The sequence below is a fragment of the Pelophylax lessonae genome (assembly GCF_965119305.1).
Source record: "Pelophylax lessonae genome assembly, chromosome: 4".
In the NCBI taxonomy this organism is placed as follows: Eukaryota; Metazoa; Chordata; class Amphibia; order Anura; family Ranidae; genus Pelophylax; species Pelophylax lessonae.
The window spans coordinates 463,924,100-463,948,185 of NC_138771.1; the positions used below are offsets into that span (position 1 = coordinate 463,924,100).

The following is a 24,086-nucleotide window of genomic DNA, read 5'->3' on the forward strand; positions in this document are numbered from 1 at the left end:
CATCAAGGCTGAATGGGAGTCCGCACTCAACAGGAGATTGTCTAGGTACCCCAGTACCGCAATCCCCTGTTGGCGCAGCAAGGCCAACACTGGTGCTAGTACCTTGGTAAACACCCTGGGAGCTGAGGCGAGACCAAAGGGTAATGCCACAAATTGATATCAGATTTTGCAAAAAAAAAAAAAAATGCGATTTCAGGCTGGGACTGTGACCCAGAAGGTTCAACAGCCGCTCCCAGGGGGTCTGCAGAGGAACATTTATTGCTATACAAAACGAAAGTGACACTAACTGCACAGGAAGAGGAATAAGAAACTCTGCCTCTATAATTAAAAAGCCACGCCGCACGCTTGTCCAGCTTGTGGACCTCAGGAAAATGGCCGCTCATGCATTCATAACAAGGAACTGTAGAAAATGGCTGCCCATGCAATACAATAAGAACAGAAACATACATGATCCACAGCAAAATGGCGGCCCCCACGGCACGACATGTGCTATCCAGGAACCCCAAAAGGGGTCCTAGAACAGTAGGCATCGGAAAGGTCCCCAGGCATGGACCCCATCAGGACAACACCCCCCCCACCAATGCAGCTCCCCAATGGCTGCAATATTACCGCCTCCCAAGGTAAAAAAAACCTGCTAGAAGTAAGGGGGTGCTGAGGGGTATACAGGCCCATTCCTGCGAGAGGCCAGGGGATCCGAGGGAGCCCTTTGGGTCCGACTATTCCAGGGAGGGGGCCCACGTCCACCCTGAGACCGCCAGAGGTTTTGGGGGAATAATCTACGCACCATACCACGATATCAGATGTGCGCCCCACAGAAACAGATCACCTCCCACCCGGGATGGAGGTGCTGTGACTCAGGGCATTCCAGGTCATCGCGTCCCAGCGAGACAGTCCACTCACAGGCTCGTGTCCCCATCCATCGGGGCACTGTCGTAGCGAGGCCTAGTTCTGGACTATAACCTGCTCATGCTCGCTGGCCAGGCAGGGAGACCTAAAGGACATAGATTATCCAGTACGAAACCACAGCCGCCTGTTGCTTGCAGTTCCTCTGGATCTTGGTCTGTCAGGAACTAACTTGTGCAAAAAATAAAAAATACCAACACACACAAATTTCCCTAATAAAAGCGAAGACCGAAATCCCAGCAGGGAGCTAGGTCCTTTCCTAAAACTAGGCAGAACCAAACTGATTGCTGACAGAGTGTGTGGGATAAGGACAGGAACCTCCTCACCACCGAAGTGGGGAAGCTGTTGGCAAGGAGGAATGTTGCAACTCAGGCTGAGACCCGGTCGTATGCGACCCTGCGAGACGTTTAAGTCGCAGGCCAGCCCTCGTCCAGTGGGGCTATGTTGCGGTCGGAACTTTAATAATCTAGCCCGCTGCTCAGCCTGGCAGTTGCTAGAAGATCTGCACAGGAAAAAAAAAACAGGAAGAAATCCAAAAACAGCAAAAAATAGACAAAAAAGCAAGGACCTAGGGCCCAGCAGGGAGACTAGGTCCTACTCCTGAACTAGGCAAACAAAAACGGAGTATCTCCAAGCAGAGAGGGGGATTACACCATCAAGGAACGGCCCACGGGTCATAGCCAAGCTTTTGTGTTGTCTGCCTAGTCCTACTCCTGCAGAGGGCAGCATAATCCTATGGTAAAGGATATGGAGCTGTGTCGGTCAATTAACGGAAGAGAAAAATGGGATTTTTGTACTTACCGTAAAATCCATTTCATCGACTGACACATTGCTCCATAAATCATATCTAATGGGTTAGATTGCCTCCTCCAGGAGTATGACTAGACCGAGCAAAACAAAAAACCTGGTTACACCCATGGGCCATCCTCAGCTGGTTTATAACCCCCCTCTCTGCTCTAGGTAATCAGTGAGTAGCAAGCAGCATTAGAAGTACCAGAACGCCAAGGGGTGGGTGCTGTGTCCATCGATTTACTCAGAAAAATGTGTTAAGTGCAAAAATTCAATTTTCTCTTTTGTTCATCGATGGACACAGCGCTCCATAAACCATAACTAGTGGGACGTCCAAAAGGAAAATGAGGGTGGGGAAAATAACCCAAGGCTAAACCTAAGAGGCTAAACAGGAGTCGCGTCTGAAAAAAAAAAAAAAAAGGTTTAACGAAAAAACACTCCTCAAGAGGGAACAGCCCCTCTTAAACAGCAGACTGAAAAACTTTGCGAACAAAAGTAGCATCCGCAGATGCCAAAGTACCTACCTTATAGAATTTCGTGAAGGTATACACGGAAAACCAAGTGGCCGCCTTGCAAACCTGCGATATTGAAGCCTGATGACGGAAGGCACAAGAAGCACTCAGCGCCTGAGTAGAATGTGCCGTGACAGGGAAAGGTGGAACCTGAGCTTTAATGGAATAGGCACGAGTCACCGTCTGTCTGATCTATCTGGAGATGGTAGCCGAAGAAGCGGCAAGCCCTTTACATGGTCCGTCCGTAACCACAAAAAGCAAGTCTGATCACCGAAAGGACTCAGTAGCTGCCAAATACACCCGAATCGCATGAACCCCATCCAAGGTATGCAAAGCAAATTCCTTGGGATGAGGCAGCTTGGGACACAAGGAAGGCAACACAATGTCCTCATTCAAATGGAAGTCAGAGACAACTTTGGGCAGGAAAGATGGACAGGGACGAAAAACCACTTTATCCCTATGGACCACTCAATAGGGACTGCGACAGGATAATGCCGCCAATTCCGATACCCTGCGTGCTGAGGCAATAGCCACCAAGAATGTCACCTTCTGGGATAACGTAGGCAAAGGAATCTCCTGAATATTCTCAAATGTAGGTTTCTGGAGAACCGAAAGTACTAAATATAAATCCCATGGAGGCAAAAGAGTCCGTACAGGTAGAACCACATGTCGAACCCCCTGTATGAAGGTACAAACTAAAGAGTGCGTGGCTAGGGGTCGCTGAAAGAAGATTGCCAAGGCAGACACCTGGCCCTTGATGGTACTCAAGGCTAACTTCTGATCAACGCCCTGTTGAAGAAAGGTTAAGATCCAAGCCACAGAAAAGGACTGAGGATGAGCACCAATCAACACCAAGAAATGTACGCTTTCCACGTACAATGGTATATCTTGCTGGAAGATGACTTCCTCGCCTTCACAATAGTAGAGATCACTGATCCAGACATACTTCTATCCCTCAGTGCCTGGCTTTCAATAGCTAAGCCATTAAAATCAGCGACTGTAAAACAGGATGGTAGATCAGCCCTGAGGACAACTGGTCCTCTGAGAGGAAGCCCCCAAGGGACGTTTAAAGCCACCAGGATGATTAAAAGATCTTCGCTCTTGCCTTAGCCGAGGAGGATACTGGCCTTACTGTGGTCTACTCTAAGTTGGTGAAGTGAAACGAGAAAAATATATACATAAAAAAATATTTTTTAGAAATAGAAAACCGAAAATTGGCATGTGCGTATGTATTCACCACCTTTTGTTATGAAGACCATAAAAAGCTCTGGTGCAACCAATTACCTTCAGAAGTCACATAATTCGTGAAATGATGTTCACCTGTGTGCAATCTAAATGTCACATGATCTGTCATTACATATACACACCTTTTTTTAGAGACCCCAGGAGCTGCAACACCTAAGCAAGAGGCACCACTAACTAAACACTGCCATGAAGACCAAGGAACTCCCCAAACAAGTAAGGGACAATGTTGTTGAGAGGTACAAGTCAGGGTTAAGTAATAAAAAAATATCCAAATCTTTGATGATCCCCAGGAGCACCATCAAATCTATCATAACCAAATGGAAAGAACATAGCACAACAGCAAACCTGCCAAGAGATGGCCGCCCACCAAAACTCACGGACCAGGCAAGGAGGGCATTAATCAGAGAGGCAACACAGGGACCTAAGGTAACCCTGGAGGAGCTGCAGAGTTCCACAGCAGAGACTGGAGTATCTGTACATAGGAGGACAATCAGACGTACGCTCCATAGAGTTAGGCTTTATGGCAGAGTGGCCAGAAGAAAGCCATTACTTTCAGCAAACAACAAAATGGCACGTTTCAGGTTAGCAAAAAGGCATGTGGGAGACTCCCAAAATGTATGGAGGAAGGTGCTCTGATCTGGTGAGACTAAAATTGAACTTTTCGGCCATCAAAGAAAACGCTATGTTTGGCGCAAACCCAACACATCACATCACCCAAAGAACATCATCTCCACAGTGAAACATGATGGTGGCAACATCATGCTGTGGGGATGTTATTTAGCAGCCGGGACTAGGAAACTGGTCAGAGTTGAGTGAAAGATGGATGGTGCTAAATACAGGGATATTCTTGAGCAAAACCTGTACCACTCTGTGTGTGATTTGAGGCTAGGACAGAGGGTCACCATCTAGCAGGACAATGACCCCAAACACACTGCTAAAGCAACACTTGAGTGGTTTAAGGGGAAACATGTAAATGTGTTGGAATGACCTAGTCAATGCCCAGACCTCAATCCAATAGAAAATCTGTGGTCAGACTTAAATATTGCTGTTCACAAGTGCAACCCATCCAACTTGAAGGAGCTGGAGCAGTTTTGCAAGGAGGAATGGGCAAAAATCCCAGTGGTAAGATGTGGCAAGCTCATAGAGACTTATCCAAAGGGACTTGGAGCGGTGATTGCCGCAAAAGGTGGCTCTACAAAGTATTGAATTTAGGGGGGTGAATAGTTATGCACATTGATTTTTTTCTGTTATTTTGTCCTATTTGTTGTTTGCTTCACATTAAAAAAAAAAATCTTCAAAGTTGTGGGTATGTTCTGTAAATTAAATGATGCAAATCCTCAAACAATCCATGTTAAGTCCCGGTTGTGAGGCAACAAAACACGAAAAATGCCAAGGGAGTGAATAATTTTGCAAGGCAATGTAGGTAAATCAATTCCTTGGGCAAGGATAGGGGGACCTTCGGTAGTTCAGACATCACCTGAACCTTTGCAGGAATCAAATCCGCCCAAGGAGACTCCGGACCTAAAAAACCTGAAAAAGACAAGCTTTGACCCCCTTTCTGGGTACCCCCAACAGAAACATTTAGCGGATCTCCTAGACGCTCACAAAAGAAGAATCTGTCCGATGGTCAAGACCTGAATTCGATCTTGTAATCCTGATTGGATCAGTTCGTGGACCCATTTGTCCTGAATCAAGGAGGTCCATGGTTCGGGAAATAAGCGAAGACGCCCCCCCCCCCCCCACCCCAGTTACGGGTGAGGGCGTCCCTTCATGCAGACGGGGATTTGTCTGTAGATCTGGATTGGCCTACTCTCGGCTTATCCGACCATGTCTGCTTGGAACCCCCAGAAGACCTAAAGGGCCACCTGTGGGCTGTAAAATAAGGCCCCCCCCCTTCTATTACATGGTGACTTGCCCTTCAAGGATTTAGGAAGAAGAGTACTCTTCCCACCTGTAAGACCCTTGATCAGTTCATCCAATGAGGATCCAAACAAACAGTCCCCCGTAAAAGGGGAGCTCTGATAGAGACTTTTTTAAGCCTGATCCATAGACCAGCTTTTTAGCCACACCATGCATCTAATAGCTACCCCCACCGCGGATACTCTGGCTACAAGAGGGGCCGCATCTAGCGATGCATCACATATAAATAGTAGGGCTTGGACCATTTGGTTCGTTAGCTTTGCCAGGCTGGGAAGGAGCTGTTCTGTTTTTAGGTCACTTTTTAGTAACTTTGCCCATTCCGTTATGGTCTGGGACACCAGAGTGATCATAAAGATCGGTTTAAGTATTGAGCCCGCTATCACATGCAAGTGGCGGGACAGAGACTCAATCACTTCTATCCACAGGGTTTGTAAGATACCGGGGACTCCTCCACAGGGACCACAGTAGATTTGTTCAGTCTGGAGACCGGATGGTCCACCTTCGATGGAACGGTCCATTTTTGTGGATACCGCGTCCGCGAATAGATAGCGCCTCTTAAAACGCTTCGTCACCACTAACATCTGTTTGAGGCACCCTCATTGGTCAGAGACAATTTTGTCAAAAAGTCCTGGACAAGGGAATACCTTGCCGGACTTCTGGAATTTGTGAGAGCCAAATGACACCTGCGTCCCCGACGCTGCAGAATCATACGCTATTTTTAGAGTTTCCCGCACTGACACTAAGTGCCTCCACCAGCACGCTTTCCCGCGCTGCTGCAGCCGAGGATATGTCATCCGCGCCATCCGAGGGCAATGACGCAGAACCCTAAGGGTGAGGATACAGGAAAGGCAAGGGAGGGCATAGGGCGCTTTTTACTAGTGGTATTTTTAAAAACCAAATCCACTTTTGACACCAGGTTTTCCAAAACCGCCGTTAAGGCAGACAAGGGTTGCAACCCGGAGGACCCCGCAACCGCAAGAAGGAGATCTGTAGGTGAAATTTGTTCCTTGGACTCCATACGAACCCTGGAATAGCGCAGTGTCACTTTAAGAAAACTGCGAAAAACTGACCCCCACCGGTGCACCAGCCACTAGCACCGCAGACAGCAGGGTTAGAGAGACCTACAGGGACCCCAATAAACATACCACCATTCGATATGGAGAACAGGATCGGTCCGCTGTGCAGAGAAAAACGATCTTCACAGGAAGAGGAAGTACCTGGGTCATTACTAGAGTAAAGGCCTAGCTGCTCCCTGCTGTCCAGCGTCCGCGGACTCCGAGAAAATTGCCGCCCAATGCATTTGTATGGGGAAACCACAAAAACATGGCTGCCCATGCATTTCAATGGGAACTTCTGCAAAATGAGGCTGAAAGATTCAACAATAAAAAGGCGGCCCCCCTCGGTGCGCCATGTAGTCTCCAGGACCCCCTAGGAGGTCCAAACGATAAGTGGCACCGGGGAGTCCCTGGCAGGGACCCCCACCAAGATTAACCCCCCAGCGGATCTGCAATAGTGACAGTGGTAGGGACCTCTATGATGGTGGGGAGGGAGACTTTTGGTGAGCCTGGTACATACTGCTAGGCCAGGGGGAATGAGGGGTACCCAAGGGTCCAAACTTTCCAGGGAGGGGCTGACGTCAGCCCTGAGACCGCCAGGAGCTACGGGGGGACACTACTTACCATACCAAAGAGATCGGGTGGGCGCCACTCCGGACAGACTACCTCTTTCCTCGTGGGGTGCGGATGACCAAGGGGTACGCTGCGACTCAGTCTGAACCAGTTAGTGTGCGTCCTTGTGAGGCATTTCACTCGCGGGCCAGCCCCCGTCCATTGGGGCTCTGTCTTGGCAAGGCCCAGCGCTGAGCTATAATCTGAACACGCTCGCTGGCTGGGCTGGGAGACCTTAAGTATGTAGGATATTCAGTCCGAAACCCAGTCCGGCTGTTGATTACAGTTCTCCGAGGAACATAGCTAGCTAAAAAGTTTAATTTTTTTAACAAAGGTTCCCTTTAAAAAAAAAAAAAAAAAGACAAGCTAAGACCGAAGTCCCAGCCGGGAACTAGGTCCTACTCCTAAACTAGGCATAAACAAACTGAATCCTATAGCAGAGTGAGTGGGTGTATGCCTGCAGGCACTGCCCCATAGGCATGGTAAAGAGGTTTCCTGCCTAGTGTCCAACTCCTGTAGGGGGCAGCATAACCCAATGGTCAAGAAGAATATGGAGCTGCGTCTGTCAATGGATGATAAAGAAATACATTTTCCATTAAAAGAGATGCACAACTGGTGTGTGTGTAAGCCTAAGGTAGATATCACACTCCGTATTCCTCAGTCCATGAACAGGCAAACATTTTCTAGCACATGTAATAGCTGTAGGTTGTAAAGATGTGTTCTCACCCAGTGCCCCCTTTAGGCTATGCACGTAGACCACAGCACTGTTGGATCCTGATGCCAGCAGAAAGCTTAGGTTTGGGTCCTCACTGTGGTCATGATGCCAGCGAAGAGCATTCACCAGTTTATGATGTTGCTGGATAGTGCAGATCAGTTGAAGATCTGGAGCCCGGAAAATTTCAATACTCCTAAAAAAACACAGCAATAGATCAGGAAACATATGTAAAAAAGAGGCAAGTACCTTGTAATTTTCCAAGACAAAAAGGACATAAGAAGAATATTGAGGCCATGCAATATGCCATATACATTCAAAAAAACATCTGTGCATCCGAAAGAAACTTTCCGAACCTCTCCTCTCTCAGTTGTGAGCATCCTACCTCTTTCATCTGCCTGCCAGCCTACTACTTTCTCTGGTCTGCCCTGCAGGGCATTTAGTGGAAAATTCTCACCACTCAAACGATTGACTTCTGTCAAGCAGGAACAGCCACACACTGATCGGAAACTGTCTGATTCTTGTTGAATGGGCCCAATTTCGAGCTTCAATTTTTCTTTGATATATGCGACAAAAAACATTAGTTCAAATTGTCCATTGTTCTGCCTGCCCTGTTATGGTGATCCATTTCGTTCAGGGCTCCTCTGCACACACTGGGAGAGAGCAACAAAGAATAACCGATATGTCTTGCAAATGCACCAATTTCAAAATCTGCTGACTTATAAGGAGTTAAGATAATAAACACGTTGTATGCCAACTCATGGACTTCACTCTTTTATTTACTTGCATTTTTATGCATATGCTATCGCTATACTTGTGGTGCTCCAGCCCAGGACCTCTGGGTCACTGATACAGCAGCAGCATACTCTTTGCAGCTGCTCTGCCCACCCTTCTTTCTTTTTGCCAGTTTAGGATGGCATTAGATTATGTGAACAAATTATTCTGTGAATCGACAGTGGAAGGGAGGGGTGGGCAGAGTGGCTGCTGTAAATCTCTCCCGTCAGAGACGAGAGCATAGCAATAGCCGAACTCCAGTCACTCGGTAAAAATGTAAATAGTAAACATAGATAAGTCCATATGCTGACATACACCTTGTTTAAATTTAACCCCTTATAAACCCAATTTTTTTTTTAAATTGCTGCAATTCTTGGAGTTCCGCTTTAAGGCTAAAAACAGTTTTTAATTCTCCACAGCCTCTTATGATAAAGGCTCTAGTTAATATTAACTGTTGCTAGAAGATAATATTCCACTAATCTTTTTTCCGCTTTGATTTCTACCTACTCTTTGGGGGATTTAATGTGATAATAAGCTACAAAAAAAAAAAAAGGAAATCTGCAATAGGTTTCCACGGTGTAACAAATGCTACAGCTGCATGCATGGCAACCAATGTGAATGGATTCCATCATATTAGAGACCCTAAAAATTGTGAGCAGTTGAGCACCAATGGGAGGAAGCATAAAATAATTCTACACTATATAGTTTTACTAAGCTACAAATGTTATCTTTAATTGTGCAGCTCAAAAGCTGAATGCTGTTGATTAACAAGTCAGCAAAGTAAACTGGACTATAAACAATGTACCTGGCTGGTCTTATGCTGGGCAAACAAATACCAAAACAGCAATCGATTATTGATCTAGTCCTTTTAAATGCCCTTTGGCATTAAAATTATCATTTCACAAGAAAAAGAAAAAACAAAAAAAAAAAAAAAGAGAAGATTGAATTGGTTGACTGGATTTTTTTTTCCAGTATCAATCACCAGGAAACATCCAGACTGGTCAGTGAAACGGATTCATGAAAATAGAGATCATTAATCAAAACAGCTGGTATGACAAGTATTTTTTGTGACTGCAGAGAGCTTGGACCTTTTCATTGCCAGTCTCATAACAAAGTTCCATACCGATAAGGAAGTTACAGGTCCTGGTGGACAGTGACTTCTGTTGTAAAAGAACATTAGATTAAAGGTGCTCACTGCAAATTCAAGCTACAGTTGAAAGGTTTTCAAGAATGCCCTTCTCGTTTTCATTTCTGCTTAAAAGGATTTAATTTTTAACATACATCTATCAGGATCCAGCAAACATGTAACATCTACTATTCTTAGACTGGTTTAGTACAAGTCACTTACCCATCTTCATTGCCAATGGCTAAGTGCTGTGAGTCCGGTTTCCAGCTCAGTTCGGTGTGTGCAGGCAACTTGTGCTGATCAAACAGTAGAGACAAAACTCATCAAACCACAAGTATAATATTTACTCAAAGGAAGCACTGTCAACACTAACAAAAAGGTACAGTTTAGTGAAATCTGGAAATATATTGCTCACAATACGTTACACTCGAATTGTGCAATCTTTGCAGAAAAATGTAATATCTTGGAGTACTGGATGGGACACAGGCAGGGTATTTACAGACCATTGGTAATGGAATTCCATATTCAGATCATAGGACACTGGCAAAAACTTTGGACAAGCACCCAAGGTATATGCCTACAACCTTACCCCACTCTATGAGACCTCAGATTTTTATCAAGCAATGTAGGGTAACACAGGAACAGAGGGGAGAATGACCTGTGTCCTGTACTGTACTCAAAGATATGGAATTTACATGTAAATCATGAATCCTTTCATCTTAAATCGTACAAAACTTGACACAGATGGAATATTCATACACCCTGGGATGTTCCCAAGCAATGAATTGGAGGGGTAGGCAAAAAAAAGGCAAACAGGGCAGTGACAATGCGCCCAACAAACAAAAAGGGGACAAAGACCCAACTCGGAGTGCTGCTGAAGTACCTTGTGGACCAAAAGGCTGCATCCGCAGAGGCCTGGACATCCACCAGTTAAAACTTAGAGAAGGTATGAACCAAAGACCAGGTGGTGGCTTTACAACTGAAACAGAACAGGGCAACAGAAAGCTTGATGTTGAAAAGCCCAGGAAACCCCCACTATCTGGTGGAGTGAGCACGTAGAGGTAAAGGAGGTCAAGAGCATATGCCTGTAACGGTATTCACTGTCACTGGAGGTGAGGTGCAGATACCTAATGATTTGAATTGCTTCAGATGGGACAGTATAATTTGTCAGCAATATCCTCATATAGAAATATGAAGATTTAATCCTGTTTTACACTGGGAGACTTAGACTGTTATAGAACATTGCCATGAAGTCTGACTCCTAAATAGTGTGTATTCCATGTCCCTGTATGCCAGACAGATTTCCCCTATTGTTTGTGTATGGGGAGGGAATGTGGATTGTGCCTGTCATTGTTAAATGTTAATGACCTCACATTGTTCTGTCTGCCTTAAGATAAGCTTATTATGGGACGTATGTGTGTATGTGGCTTGGGAGAGGGGGGATTGTCCCACATTGTATATCTTTGTGTACACTGTATGGGAGTGTAAAACTCAGTTTTCATTGGATTGTGAATGTCAGGGCCTGTTTTCAACAAGGTCCACCTGGGCGGTAACCTTGTGGGGGAAAACTGTATAAAAGTATGTTTCTTGTTCAATAAAGTTGAGTTATACTTCACCCCCAATCTAGAGTCCTGTCTCTCATTGGGGGAATCGGCTACAAGGGATTGCTATGTCCTCCATACTCCCTTGGATAATCACAAAGCTCTGGTAAGAGCTTGTTCTGCTGCACTCTCTGGGGAAAGAGGTTCACCCTTGGGAACCTGGAGCCTTGTCTAGGTCCAGGGTGGGTAGGAGACGGCGAGACCCTAACCAAGCTGCGGGGGTTCGTTGGGTCTGAAGTGGTTACGGTGTCTGGTGGAGTGCTTGGAGCCCTCGGGAAGCACTAGGAGCATCCGTCAACGGAGGTACCCGGTCGGAGTGCCGGTTGATCTGTTTCAATGCCTTTGCTTTGAGTTTTCCACCTAACAATAGTGAACTTAGTCACAGGGTGTTCTTGACAGGACACTGTTGGCACTAAGAAGGGGAGGCTGTGACTGTCAAAAAACACCCTGACAGTGCTGACCACATCCAAAAAATGAAGAGCAATTTATTTGGGATGCTTTGGAGCAGAGCACAAGGGAAGGAAGGACAATCTCTCCATTACAGTGGAAGGCTGAGTTAGCAAGGAGGGTCTAAGAAGCAAGACCACTTTATCCTTGTCAAGACTCAAATAAAGGCTCTTTAAAAAGAGCCATGAACTCAGAAACACGTCTGACAGACATGCTAGCCACCAAGAGGGTCAATTTACAATAATATGATGTTTAAGACTGAGAGGGCAGGATATATTATGGGAACGGTCCACTTTTTAGTGAAATACTTTATCCATATGGCTATTACTCAGCAATGATTTTCAGGAAAGTGAAAATCTTTTCAGGAGTATTCCAGTCATCATAATATTGCCCACTCTATTGGTTCATGTATTGGAAATGTCACTGAGCGATGGCTAAGCGCTAAGCATGAAATGCATTAGCTGGTGATGCTGTTCCCCCATTGTGTTTTGGAGTTACTTTTATAAATAGGAAAAGATTTATTCGGAGTCTGTGTTTTAACCTGGGATCTTGCCAACATCCCTAACGCGTCTAGTCCGGTCCAGACATCTCAGACTCTCTCTGTCCCAAGACGTATTTATGACCATGTTTTTATGATACATGTTTTTCATGTCCTTGTCAATTTGCTTTTTATATTCTATGTGAATTTTGTAATAAACTTATATACGTCATACTCAAGTCCTGGTTCTTGCCGTTCAAAGTCCCACTCCTCAGGGGTTCTTGTTTTTCAATACTTTTATAAATATGCTACCATAAAGGTGATTTTAGCTAGACGTGCGGAAAACCAGAACTTTCTTTGTGACTTGAAAACTGACGGACAGGGCCAACACCTGGTAATGTGCCAGTGGAAGTGGAATCAGGATACTGACCTTGAGCAGTGTTGGCTTCTTTTTTTCATTGTATCACAACTCTTGGCCTATATGGCACCCCGCGGTCAACTATACATGTTATGGGGTCTAGGTATGGTCCACAAGGTATAACCGAGGTTTTTCTGATCTGGATGAGCTGCTTTTATTGTTATAGTAGAAGGCAGTGACGAGTTGACTGAAGAATACGAAATAAAATAAAAAAAACTAGGCAAGTATAGAAAACTTCTCCATAAGGCAGAAGAGGTCCATAAACAAAAAAAAAAAAAAAGAAATCTCACATAGTGGGGTAGGATTATAGGGATATGTCCAGGTGGCATGCCCAAAAACTTTGCCATGGTCCAATCACTTTTAGGTAGCCACCTAAAACCCAGGGTAAATGAGTATCCAGCCTTTGTTCTGTACTGTACTATTAAAATTAATAATTTAAGTGGACTGGCCCTTTAAATGTATCTACCTTTTAAAGTGGAGTTCCACCCATTTGTGTGTTTCTTAAAAGTCAGCAGATACAAAAAGCGTAGCTGCTGACTTTTAATAAACACACACTCACCTGTCCTACGTTCCAGCGATGCGGCCGGTGGGAGCCTCGGTTTTCTCCCTCTTCTCCCCATGGTGCCAACATCTCTAGTGTGGGCACCCGGCTGTGAAAGCTTGCGGCTTCACAGCCTGGTGCGTACTGCACATGCGCGAGTCACGTTCTGAGTTGACGGGCAATCTTCTGGGACCTGTGACGTGTCCCAGAAGATTGCAGGGAGATAGGGGAAAGGTAGATCTTCCGCCCAAGCTGCCTAGGCGGCCTGAGCGGAAGTGGGAGCGGGTACCGTCAAATCTAGGTACCCGCCCCCCCTCCAAAAAAATGGCATGCTAAATGTGGCATGTCAGGGGGCCAGGAGACCTTAAAACGGAAGTTCCGTTTTTGGGTGGAACTCCGCTTTACATTCCTAGTCTAAGAAATGAATGACAATTTCCAAATATTCCTACTATACAACAGTTGAGGACTGAATAATGTTTTCAATAGAAATGTCCTGATTGGCATTGTAAATGCTTAAATTCTGTATTGTCCGGGAAAACTAGCATGCAAACATCAACTTTTCGTACTGTAATTCTTCCCCCTAGTGGGCTGGGAATGATAATAAACTCACCTTAATGTTATTGGTGTCTCGGATCAGCTTGTTAATATCCTGAGCCTCCAAGGTAAGCTTCCAGGGATGATGCTGGAAGATGATACCTTCTCCACCACAGCTGTACAGGGTGAATGACGGTCGGTCCCCTTCTGCTCCTGTACGTGGTTTGTCACAAATTAGCTTTCTATCACATTATTAAAAGGTAGATTAGATCATAACAACAGTAAACTCACCAAACGAGAATGGGGGCAGTGGTGCACCCCAGCACATTGAGTACACAGTCTTTTTATGATAAGTGCTAGAGATCTGTGGGGGCCTAGAGAGAAAAAGGATCACATTTACAATAACTGACTACATTTCCTTTTCTTGCTATTGTACAGATTAAAAATGAACACCAGACAGAATGTAAAATCTAAACCATGAATAAAGATCACTTTTAGTAATCCACAAATACTGGCTTATTTATTATTATTTTCATTAATTGCTTTAGAATATCTTGTAGTGCTAGGGTCCTTGGTTTGAACCAGGCCACTACCTGCATGGAATTTGCATGTTCTCCCTGTTTGCTTGGGTTTCCTCCAGTTTTAAAGACATGCTGATAGGGTAATTGGCCTATGTATAATTAATTGGCCTATGTATAATTACTAGTAGTTGTATGCATGTGAGCTAGGGACCTTAGATTAAAAGCTATTGAGGGAAGGGGCTGTTGTGAATGTACAATATGTAATGTGCTGCATAAATGTTCAGTGCTAAAAAAAATACCTGTAATTAAAAATATAAATCATGGCGGTGATTCTGCATCCTCCTATGTCACCATGCATCTAGCAGAGGCCTAAAAAGGATCATATACCATAAAAGAATGAGGTCAACACAGGTCAGGATTTTCTCATGCCTTCCACCAGCTTTGGATGACACCATAGATGACAGAAAACATGGTCTTGACTAATATGTACATGTCACAAGCATGTGTAAAAACAAAGCCCTCCAGCGGTGCGAGAGTCACGGTTGCGGCACAGCTCTCTGGCACGTCGTCCATTGAGAGTGCAGTGTGCACGTGCCGGTGACGCATTGCTGCTAGTCATTGCAAAATCTGCTAAATGGTGCACGTTTAAGCTCCATTCAAATTTGGCGTTTTTTGGATCTTGGGTAGAATCACTGCGATTCTGCCCTAAATCTCAAAATGCACTGCAAATATTGTGCGAAGCTCGCCACTCAAAAGTTCCTGCTCTTTTTGTGTGACTAGCTTAATGCAATGCGATTTGCCCCGACTACAAAAATTGCAGCAACACCGCTCTGCATTTTAGGTGCCAAATGGCACTTGAACCTGTGTTTTGCAGGTTCAAGTGCATATGAATGGAGCCTGAAGAGATATTCATTTTACTTACAGGTATGCTTCATTATAAGCTTACCTGTAGGTAAAAGTGGCAGAACAGACTTTACTACCACTTTAAATAGTTTCCAAATTTTTAGCATAGTTCGTTTTGGGATTTCACTGCTACTGCAGAGGACAACCAGAGTGGCCCTTCCATCCACTGCCTTTGGAGTTTGCTAAAAACTCACAAGCAACCCTCCTGAAGTGTACACAAGTCTCATTTAGATGATCTGCATTGTGCTTATTGACAGTGAAGTACCAGGGTGCACATTAGGAGTGTTTTTTATACAATATAATGAAACCTAAAGGGAGTAATTGGGAGGGCTGCTCTGGTTCCTGTTTGGGCTCCATTGACCACAGCTGTAGCAGACAGACACTGTGCATGGTTTCTTCTGAAATTGCACCTAAAAAACATGAGCTTAATTTTATATTTTTAAAGTACAAGCCTAGCTTGGACAAGCCACCGCAAGATCCTGACTATTATCTTTGTTGGCTAGAAAAGCCTACTGTGTGTCCTTTCACTGCTCCCTGACTCTCTTTGACATTATGAATAAACTTCACCAAATACCACCCCTGTCCAATGAGTGTGCGCTTATTTGCGCTTGGAAGGGTGGATGGTAGGGCTTAGTTATAAAGTCAGAAAAAGTCAGGTCCAGTAACAAAGGGAAAATAAATCATAGAAGGGAACAAAACATGCCTTTCTGGCTTCAGTATCCTCTGCATAAGTTTTCCATATTAATCTGTTATAGTTAATTTGATTCTACTGTATCATGGGCTGCTCGAGTTAGAATGCAGCTTGGCGCCCCCAACTGTTTGCCCGGATATCCACCCTAAGAGTAGTCCAGTGTATTTCTCTTACTTGCTCGAGAAGACATCATAAATTCCAACCTTGCCATCATCTGTACCAAAAGCCAGACTACCCTCTTTGGTGGGATGCCAGGAAAGCTAAAGAAAGCAAAACACCAAGTGAGATAAAGAGAACAGATATGTGACTCATTGTCTGCTTTTACCTGCTATTTTATGGCATTTCCTCAACCAGCTGTAATATCCCAAACAGGTAGTCATTTACGGGATCAAAATGTACCCCATTATCAAAGCCTTTTTAACCCCATTAAACCCACGCAATTTTTAAGACATAGTTACATAGTAGTTGAAGTTAAATAAAGACAATAGTCCATCCAGTTCAACCTGTGTATGTGTGTGTGCCCGTAATCATTGATCCCTGAGATGCATGTCCAAGAGTCTTTTAAAAGTAGCCATACTCGAGGCAGTTTCTACCATTTGTTGTAGAGAATTCCACAGTCTTGTAGCCCTAACTGTAAAGAACCCCCTGCGTAGCCTGAGGTTAAAACGCTTCTCCTCTTATCGCATTGTATGGCTTTGTGTCCTCATGCATTCCTTGCGACTGAATCGTTTTTTTTCTATGTTGAGATTACCGTTGAGGTATTTGTAAATCGCTATCATATCCCCTCTCAGGCGTTTCCTCTCCAGGGAGAATAAATCAAGCGCTTGTAAGCGCTCTTCATAATTAAGGTCCTCCAATCCCCTAATTAGTTTAGTTGCCGTTCTCTGGACTCTCTCCAGCTCCAACACATCCCTTCTGAGGACTGGCGCCCAGAACTGGACAGAATACTCCAGATGCGGTCGGACCAATGTTTTATAACGTGGTAGGATAAAGACTTAGTGAGCCAAAAGGTATTAAAGTGTTTGTTACCCCAATACTTCATTTTTCTGTAATGTGCCATGTACTTGTATGGAAAAGCATCCTGTTCCCTTCAGATTGCTTCCTTTGTGTGAAATTCCTGGTGTTCCTGCCAGTCCCTCTGCTTTCCTATTAAAAACAGACCACACTAGGAATGAGAGCACATTGTGGTCAATTCTCTAGCTATCTGCTCTCCTCCAATGATCAGACATGTCCTGACACACGTTATCTGCACAGCCAATCACTAGGAAGTTCAGTGAACGGTTTCCTCTCCTCCCCCTAGCTCTTATGCAGCTGAGAACAGAGGGAATGTGATCACTTATAAAAAAGGGAAGAAAAGGTATTTAGAATGTTTTTTTTTTTTCATATCTCTACACAAATGTTTTGCCTTTCATTTGAATTTTAAACAGGATGGGTTGTTTTTAAAGGGGATAGTTTACAATCACTTTAAGTCTTTTACTTTAGGTGCTGTGTTCTAAAAGTTACTAAAAAGGATGCCCTGTACTGAGGATGCAGTAATAAACATCCTTCATTTGATAGCACCAGTCATCACGTTACATGTCGCTAGCTGTCAAACCCTTTCTTTATGCACTCTATGCCTATGACTGTACCACTGTACAAACAGCATTAATAAATTTGCTGATACTACAATACTCGCTTGCATCAAAGAGGTTGTAAACTCTATATAAAAAAAAAACCCTGTAGAGCAAAAAGGCATAATGAGCTAGCATACATTGCATACTAGCTCATTATGTAATACTTCCCTTAGAACAAAGCCCCCCGCAGGGGCGCCCACACATTGGTGTCACTGCTGACATTTTCCCTGGAGTTACTTCTGGGTTCACTGGCTGCGGCGCTGTGATTGGCCAGAACAGCAATGACATCACCCCCACGCATGCGCACGGGAGCCGCCGTTCACGGCACGGGGCTGGGAAGGAACGCCACTTGTGGCCGTTCCTTCAGAGCGCAGGCGCCAGTGATGTCACTGGCTGCATATCATGTAAATATCCCCTAAACAGTACACGTTTAGGAGATATTTACAACACCTATGGGTAAGCCTTATTATAGGCTTTCCTATAGGGAAAATGTTTGTAGAGGAAGTTTACTTCCTCTTAAAAAAGGAGGGGATGAGGAATTTATAGGAGCGGAAGTTGGACAGATAAATGATTTGCTGTACATTACTCTAACTCTGAAAACACCAGAACACCTAAAAAGCTAGTTTTAGGAAAAACAAGACTGAAATAACTCCACTTTTTATGAACCACTTGCCGACTAGCCACCACAGTTATACGGCGGCAGGTTCCCGCGATTCGCCATACCTGTACAGCGGTAGGCAGGAGCAATCCTGGGGGCGTGCGCTCACTCGCCGACAGGAAAGCTGATCCATGGTGCCGCCTGGCACCCGCGATTGCTCCCCGTGAAGAGTGAACGGCGGTCTGCTGTTGTAAACACAGCAAACTGTTGTTCTCTCAGGAATCAATACAGAGCTCCTGTGTTACTCCTATTTAGGAACACAGGTATCTGTATTGATTACACAAGCCCGCCATCCCCACAGTTAGAAAACTGCCAGTTTAATTATTACAGTAACCGTGCATATTTTTAGCACCTATTATTGTAGTAAGGTCACTGGCCCAGCAAAAGTGTCCAAAATGTCAGTTAGGGGTCCGATCTGTCCGGCGCAATGTCGCAGTCCCGCTAAAAAATGCTGCCATTACTAGTAAAAAATAAATAAAAATTACAAATATTTCCCCTAGTTTGTAGATGCGATAACTTTTACGCAAACCAATCAAAATACGCTTGCTGGGATTTTTTTTTTTTTTTACCAAAAATATGTAGAATACATATTGGCCTAAAATGATGAACAAATTTGATTTTTAATTTTTTTTTTGGGAATGTTTTAAAGCAGAAAGTGAAAAAACTGAATTTTTGTAAAATCTTACCTGTAAAATTCCTTTCTCTGAGTCCTCCGACAGTCGCCGTCTCCTCTAAGTCATCACTGATGGGTATTGTCATCTGCTCCGCCGGAGTAGCTAGGCATATAGACTTCGTTAAAAACAAAAGGCATTTGCATGTACACACCCCTGGGGGCTGTCCCATCTGGTCAATACCCTCCTGCAGTGATCACTCCCAACTCAGTTTGGTAGCATAGCAGTAGGTAATAAGAACCCCAAAAGAGGGGCGGGGGCGGCGACTGTCGGAGGACTCAGAGAAAGGAATTTTACAGGTAAGATTTTACAAAAATTCTGTTTTCTCTTACTTCCTCCGACAGTCGCCGCCTCCTCTCACTGATGGGATGTCCCAAAGCAGTATAGACATGAGAGGTGGGAGACGCAACCGTAGAAAAGGCAACGCAGTACCCACATCAGAGAAAGGAATCTTACATGCACCGTAAGAGAACCTTCTGGGCAACAGAAAACAATGCTCAACAGGAGCAACAGCCCAGGAAAGCAAATACCAACAGCCAGGGACCCATAAAAAAACAAGGGTCCTTCATGGCACTGCCGCACTGAGAACTTTGCGGCCAAAGGAAGCATTAGCCGATGCCGGAACATCCACTTTGTAGAATTTTGAGAAAGTGTGCACCGACGACCAAGTCGCAGCCTTGCACACCTGGGCCACCGAGGCCCGATGCCAACAGGCCCAGGACGTACTCACAGATCTAGTAGAGTGCGCCTTAACAGGGAAGTGTGGAACCCGTTCCCTCAAAGCATAAGCCTGCTCAATGGTCTGTCTGATCCATTTGGCAATAGTTGCTGCGGACGCAGCCATGCCCTTCCGAGGTCCCTCAGGAAGGACAAATAGGGAATCCATCTTACGAAAGGATTCTGTAGACGACAGGTAAACCCTGATTGCCCGGACAACATCCAAGGAATTCAAAGCAATCTCCTTCGGATGCTTAGGCTTCGTACAAAGCGAAGGCAGGACAATTTCCTCATTAAGGTGGAACTCAGTGATCACCCTGGGAAGAAAGGACGGGGGTGTTCTCAACACCACCTTATCCTTGTGAATTATCAAGCAAGGGGAGGGGCAAGACAACGCCGCCAGCTCCGATACTCTGCGAGCCGAAGTGATCGCCACCAAAAAGGCGACCTTCTTTGACAGCAGAGGCAAAGAGATCTCCCTGATGTTTTCAAAGGGAGCACGCTGTAAAACGGACAGAACCAAGTTCAAGTCCCATGGAGGTAAAGGCTCCTTCCTGGGAGGAGCCAAATGTCGCACACCTTGAAGGAAGGTGCGAATCAAGGAATTAGACGCCACAGGGCGTTGTAAAAGGATAGCCAGAGCAGACACTGGCCCTTTATCGTGGCCAACGCCAGGCGCTGGTCCACTCCAGACTGGAGGAAAGCTAACACTCTTGACACTGAGTACGAGTGAGGGGAGAACCCCCTGGACTCACACCAGGCGAAATAAGCTTTCCAGGTACGGTAATAGATTTTACCAGAGGAGGTTTTCCTAGCCTTGATCAGAGGAGGGATAACCTCAGGGGAGAGACCCTTGTCCCTCAGGACCTGGGTCTCAGCAGCCAGGCCGTTAAAGCCAGCGACTGTAAAGCAGGATGGAAGATCGGTCCCTGAGACAGAAGATCTTCCCGCATTGGCAGTCGCCACAGAGGCGCCACTGCCAGGTGAACCACGTTGGCGTACCAGGACCGGCGAGGCCAGTCCGGCGCCACCAGAATCACCAGGTGTGGTTCCGAGGTTAGCCTGCGGAGGAACCTGGACAGCAACTGAATCGGAGGAAAAGCCTACATCAGACGATACTGATGCCAAGGAGCCACTAACGCATCCGAGGCTTCCACCAACGGATCGCGCGTTCTTGCCACGAACCTTTCCACTTTTCGATTTAGCCGAGATGCGAACAGATCCACGTCCGGGATCCCCACCTCGCACACAGCATTTGGAAGACCTCCGGGTGTAAGGACCATTCTCCCTGGTCCAGGGTCTGGCGGCTCAGATAGTCGGCCTGCCAATTCTCCACACCCGGAATGTGAACTGCTGAGATTGCCGGGACATGAGTCTCGGCCCAAGACAGAATGTCGGTCACCTCCAGGGCCGCCCGAGCACTCCTGGTGCCCCCTTGGTGGTTGATGTAAGCCACAGCGGTAGCATTGTCCGTCTGCACCCGAACAGGACGACCCCAGAGACAGTCCGACCACTGGAAGAGACAGAGTTTGATCGCTCGCAATTCCAGCACATTGATCGGAAGGGAGGATTCCTCCCCCGACCAAGTGCCCTGGGCAGACAGGGTGCCCAGGACCCCACCCCAGCCTGACAGGCTGGCATCCGTGGTGATCACCGTCCACACCAACGGACGGAAGGACTTGCCCTCCGTCACCGACTGGGAATGGAGCCACCACAAAAGAGCCAATTTGGTCTGACGACTCAAGGAGACACGCAGATCCAGGGACTGAGACAGTCCGTCCTACTTGGCCAGGATCTCCGCTTGGAGAGCCCGCGTGTGAAACTGAGCAAAGGGTATCACCTCGAAGGCCGACACCATTAACCCCAGGACCCGCATACAGGTCCTGAGTGACGAGGACGGGACGTCCCTGAGGGACCTGATCTCGTCTTGCAACGTCCGGAGCTTGTCCTCTGGCAAGAACACTTTTGCCTGAGCAGAGTCCAGGATCATTCCCAGATAGGGAAGACGGACCGAAGGGGACGACAATTTCTGAACGTTGATGGTCCATCCAAACTCCTGGAGCGTCTGGACCGTGGTGGACAGGTCGTGTACCAGGTCCTGGCTGACACTCGATCTTATGAGGAGATCGTCCGGATACCCCAAGACCGCAATGCCCCGAGCCCTCAGCAGGCCCAGAACCGGGGCCAATACCTTGGTAAAGACCCTTGGAGCCGAAGCGAGACCGAAAGGTAACGCCACAAACTGGTAATGGTCCTCCGCGATTGCAAACCGAAGGTACCGCTGATGACCCTCGAAAATGGGGACATGCAGGTACGCATCCTTGAGATCTATCGAAGCCAGGAATTCCCCTGGGCTCAGGGAAGGCACCACTGATCGGAGAGACTCCATACGGAATTTTCGAAAGCGGTTCAGCGCTTTCAGGTCCAGAATAGGACGCACTTTGCCCTCCTCTCTGGGCACAGTGAACAGATTGGAATAAAATCCCCGAAACCTGTCCCAGTGAGGCACCGGGACAATCACTCCCTGAGCAAGAAGGTCCTGAACCGCTCGGTGCAGGTCCTGCAGACGCCCCGGAGGCAAATGAAGATTCCAGGGGAAGAATCTGTCTGCTGGCCGGGAAAGAAATTTGATCTTGTATCCTGATCGAATGATTTCCTGAACCCACCTGTCCGAAATCCGGAGCAGCCAAGGTTGGAGGAAACCGCGCAAACGTCCCCCCACCCCTGAAACGGGTGAGGACGTCCCTTCAGGCAGAGGCGGACTGACTCGCCGAACCGGCATTGCCCGACTTCTGCTTACCCGCCCAGGGCTTCTTCTGTCCGCCCTGGGACTTGAAGGGCTTGCCCTTTGATTGGTTCCGAAAGGCACGAAAGGACCCCTGATTGGATCTAGGCGCAGAACCCCGCTTGCCTCGGAAGGACTTGTGCTTCGGGTTCTGGGGCAGCATAGTGCTCTTGCCCCCGGTGACGCCTTTCACCAGGGTATCCAACGCCTCGCCAAAAAGGCGAGAGCCAGCATAGGGAAAATCAGCAACCGTTTTCCGCAAGGACTGGTCAGCCGACCAGCTCTTCAGCCATATCAGTTGCCGGTTAAGCACCGAGACACTAGACAGGCGTACTACTAAGGGGGCCTCATTCAAGGCCGCATCACACAGATACATGATTCCTTGATGGATTTGATCCACCATTTCCAGCCGGGCAGGCGGAACATCATCAGACACGAGGTTGCTCCTAAGCACCTTAGTCCAATCAGCAACCGCCTGCGCCACCAACACGGACGTGAAAATGGGTTTGAGCAGAGAGCCCGCCACCGTATAGGAATGGCGGGCCAAAGACTCCAAACGCCGGTCCGTTGGATCCCGGAAAACCGGGGAATCCTCCGTAGGAACCAAGGTAGCCTTGTTCAACACAGCAACCGTGTGATCCACCTGTGGAGGCACACACCATCGCGATTCCGTAGCCGGTGCAAAGGGATAGAGCAATTTGAACCGACTAGGCACCACGAACGGACGTTTTAACGTGCGCCACAGTTCATTAACAGTTTAATGAAACTCAGCGGAACAGGGAAAAACCTGCTCCGACTTGCGGGTCCTGTGCGTCCCAAATGAGGACACAACGCCCGGAGGACAGGGCTCATCCTCTAAATGCAAAGTTTCCTTCACAGAAACAATTAATTCATCCATGGTCGCCCGCTCTTCAGGCGACCCCGGAGAGGAGGTATCAACCCCCTTCACCTCAGACCCCAGCGGGTCCAAGGATGAGCGGGATCCTGAAAAGGGCAGGCTCGCAGCAGCCATATCACCATCTGAATCAGAGGAGAGAGACAATCTGGGCCTCTTACGAGCAGCACGTTCAGCCATCAGCATTTCCATATTGGACACCAAAGTCGCCACTACAGCGGCCAAATCCGGTCTCAGAGGGGCCACAGGAGAACTGGGGGCCCCCACCAAGGCTGGGAGGAATTTGCTATCCTGAGAAACCATGCTCAAGTGAGAAAAAATAACAGTGCTCAGAATTAGGTGCTGTCCCTTTAAAATCGCTGCGGAGTGCGCAGCACACCGCTACAGCTATAAAGACAGAAGACCCCCACACAGGAAAGGAGAAAAAACTGAGCCAGAAGCGATAGCACAGAGAGATATTGAGAGCAATAACCTGCAGAGCCCCGTAGAGTGTTGCCACTGCTGTCCTGCTTCAGAGGAAAGAGGAAGTGCTGCAAAAGTAGGCTGAACTAATATGCTGCATGACCCAGGAAAAATGGCTGCCCCATAGGAATGCATGGGAGGCTCCACCAAAATGGCCGCCAACATGCGGCCGAACCGATCGTTCGTCCACCGCAAAAATGGCGGTGAATGGCGCCAAATTAGCATGCTGTATAGTCCACAGAGAAGCCCACATGCTTGCCCAAGGTAATAAAATGGCGGACCGCGCTGTGTCACCCCGCCGCGGTCCATACACAGTCTGCACCCCCAAACACCGAAGTGACCCAGGGAAGGGGACCCCCAAACACACACAGCGCAGCAGCGCATGTACAAGCGATCCCCGCAGGGATCGCAGCAGGGAGTCACACAAGGCACAGACATGGGGAACACACAGCAACCAGGACTGCCACCCCACACAGAAGCCCCACACAGAAGTACTTACCCAT

The 24,086-nt window shown here is 46.8% G+C and overlaps 1 protein-coding gene across 2 annotated transcripts in view; it reads right to left on the reverse strand.

The window, feature by feature from the left end:
* The window catches only part of GEMIN5 (gem nuclear organelle associated protein 5), a 197,877-nt gene that overhangs the window by 103,253 nt on the left and 70,538 nt on the right, over positions 1 to 24,086 (reverse strand). For both annotated transcript variants that reach the window (XM_082256099.1, XM_082256098.1), the window contains exons 10-14: positions 15,957 to 16,042; positions 13,959 to 14,041; positions 13,744 to 13,880; positions 9,871 to 9,944; positions 7,763 to 7,944 (exon numbers count right to left, since the gene is read on the reverse strand). In XM_082256099.1, coding sequence (XP_082112225.1) covers positions 7,763 to 7,944; positions 9,871 to 9,944; positions 13,744 to 13,880; positions 13,959 to 14,041; positions 15,957 to 16,042 — 562 coding nt within the window. The remainder of the gene's footprint in view (positions 1 to 7,762; positions 7,945 to 9,870; positions 9,945 to 13,743; positions 13,881 to 13,958; positions 14,042 to 15,956; positions 16,043 to 24,086) is intronic.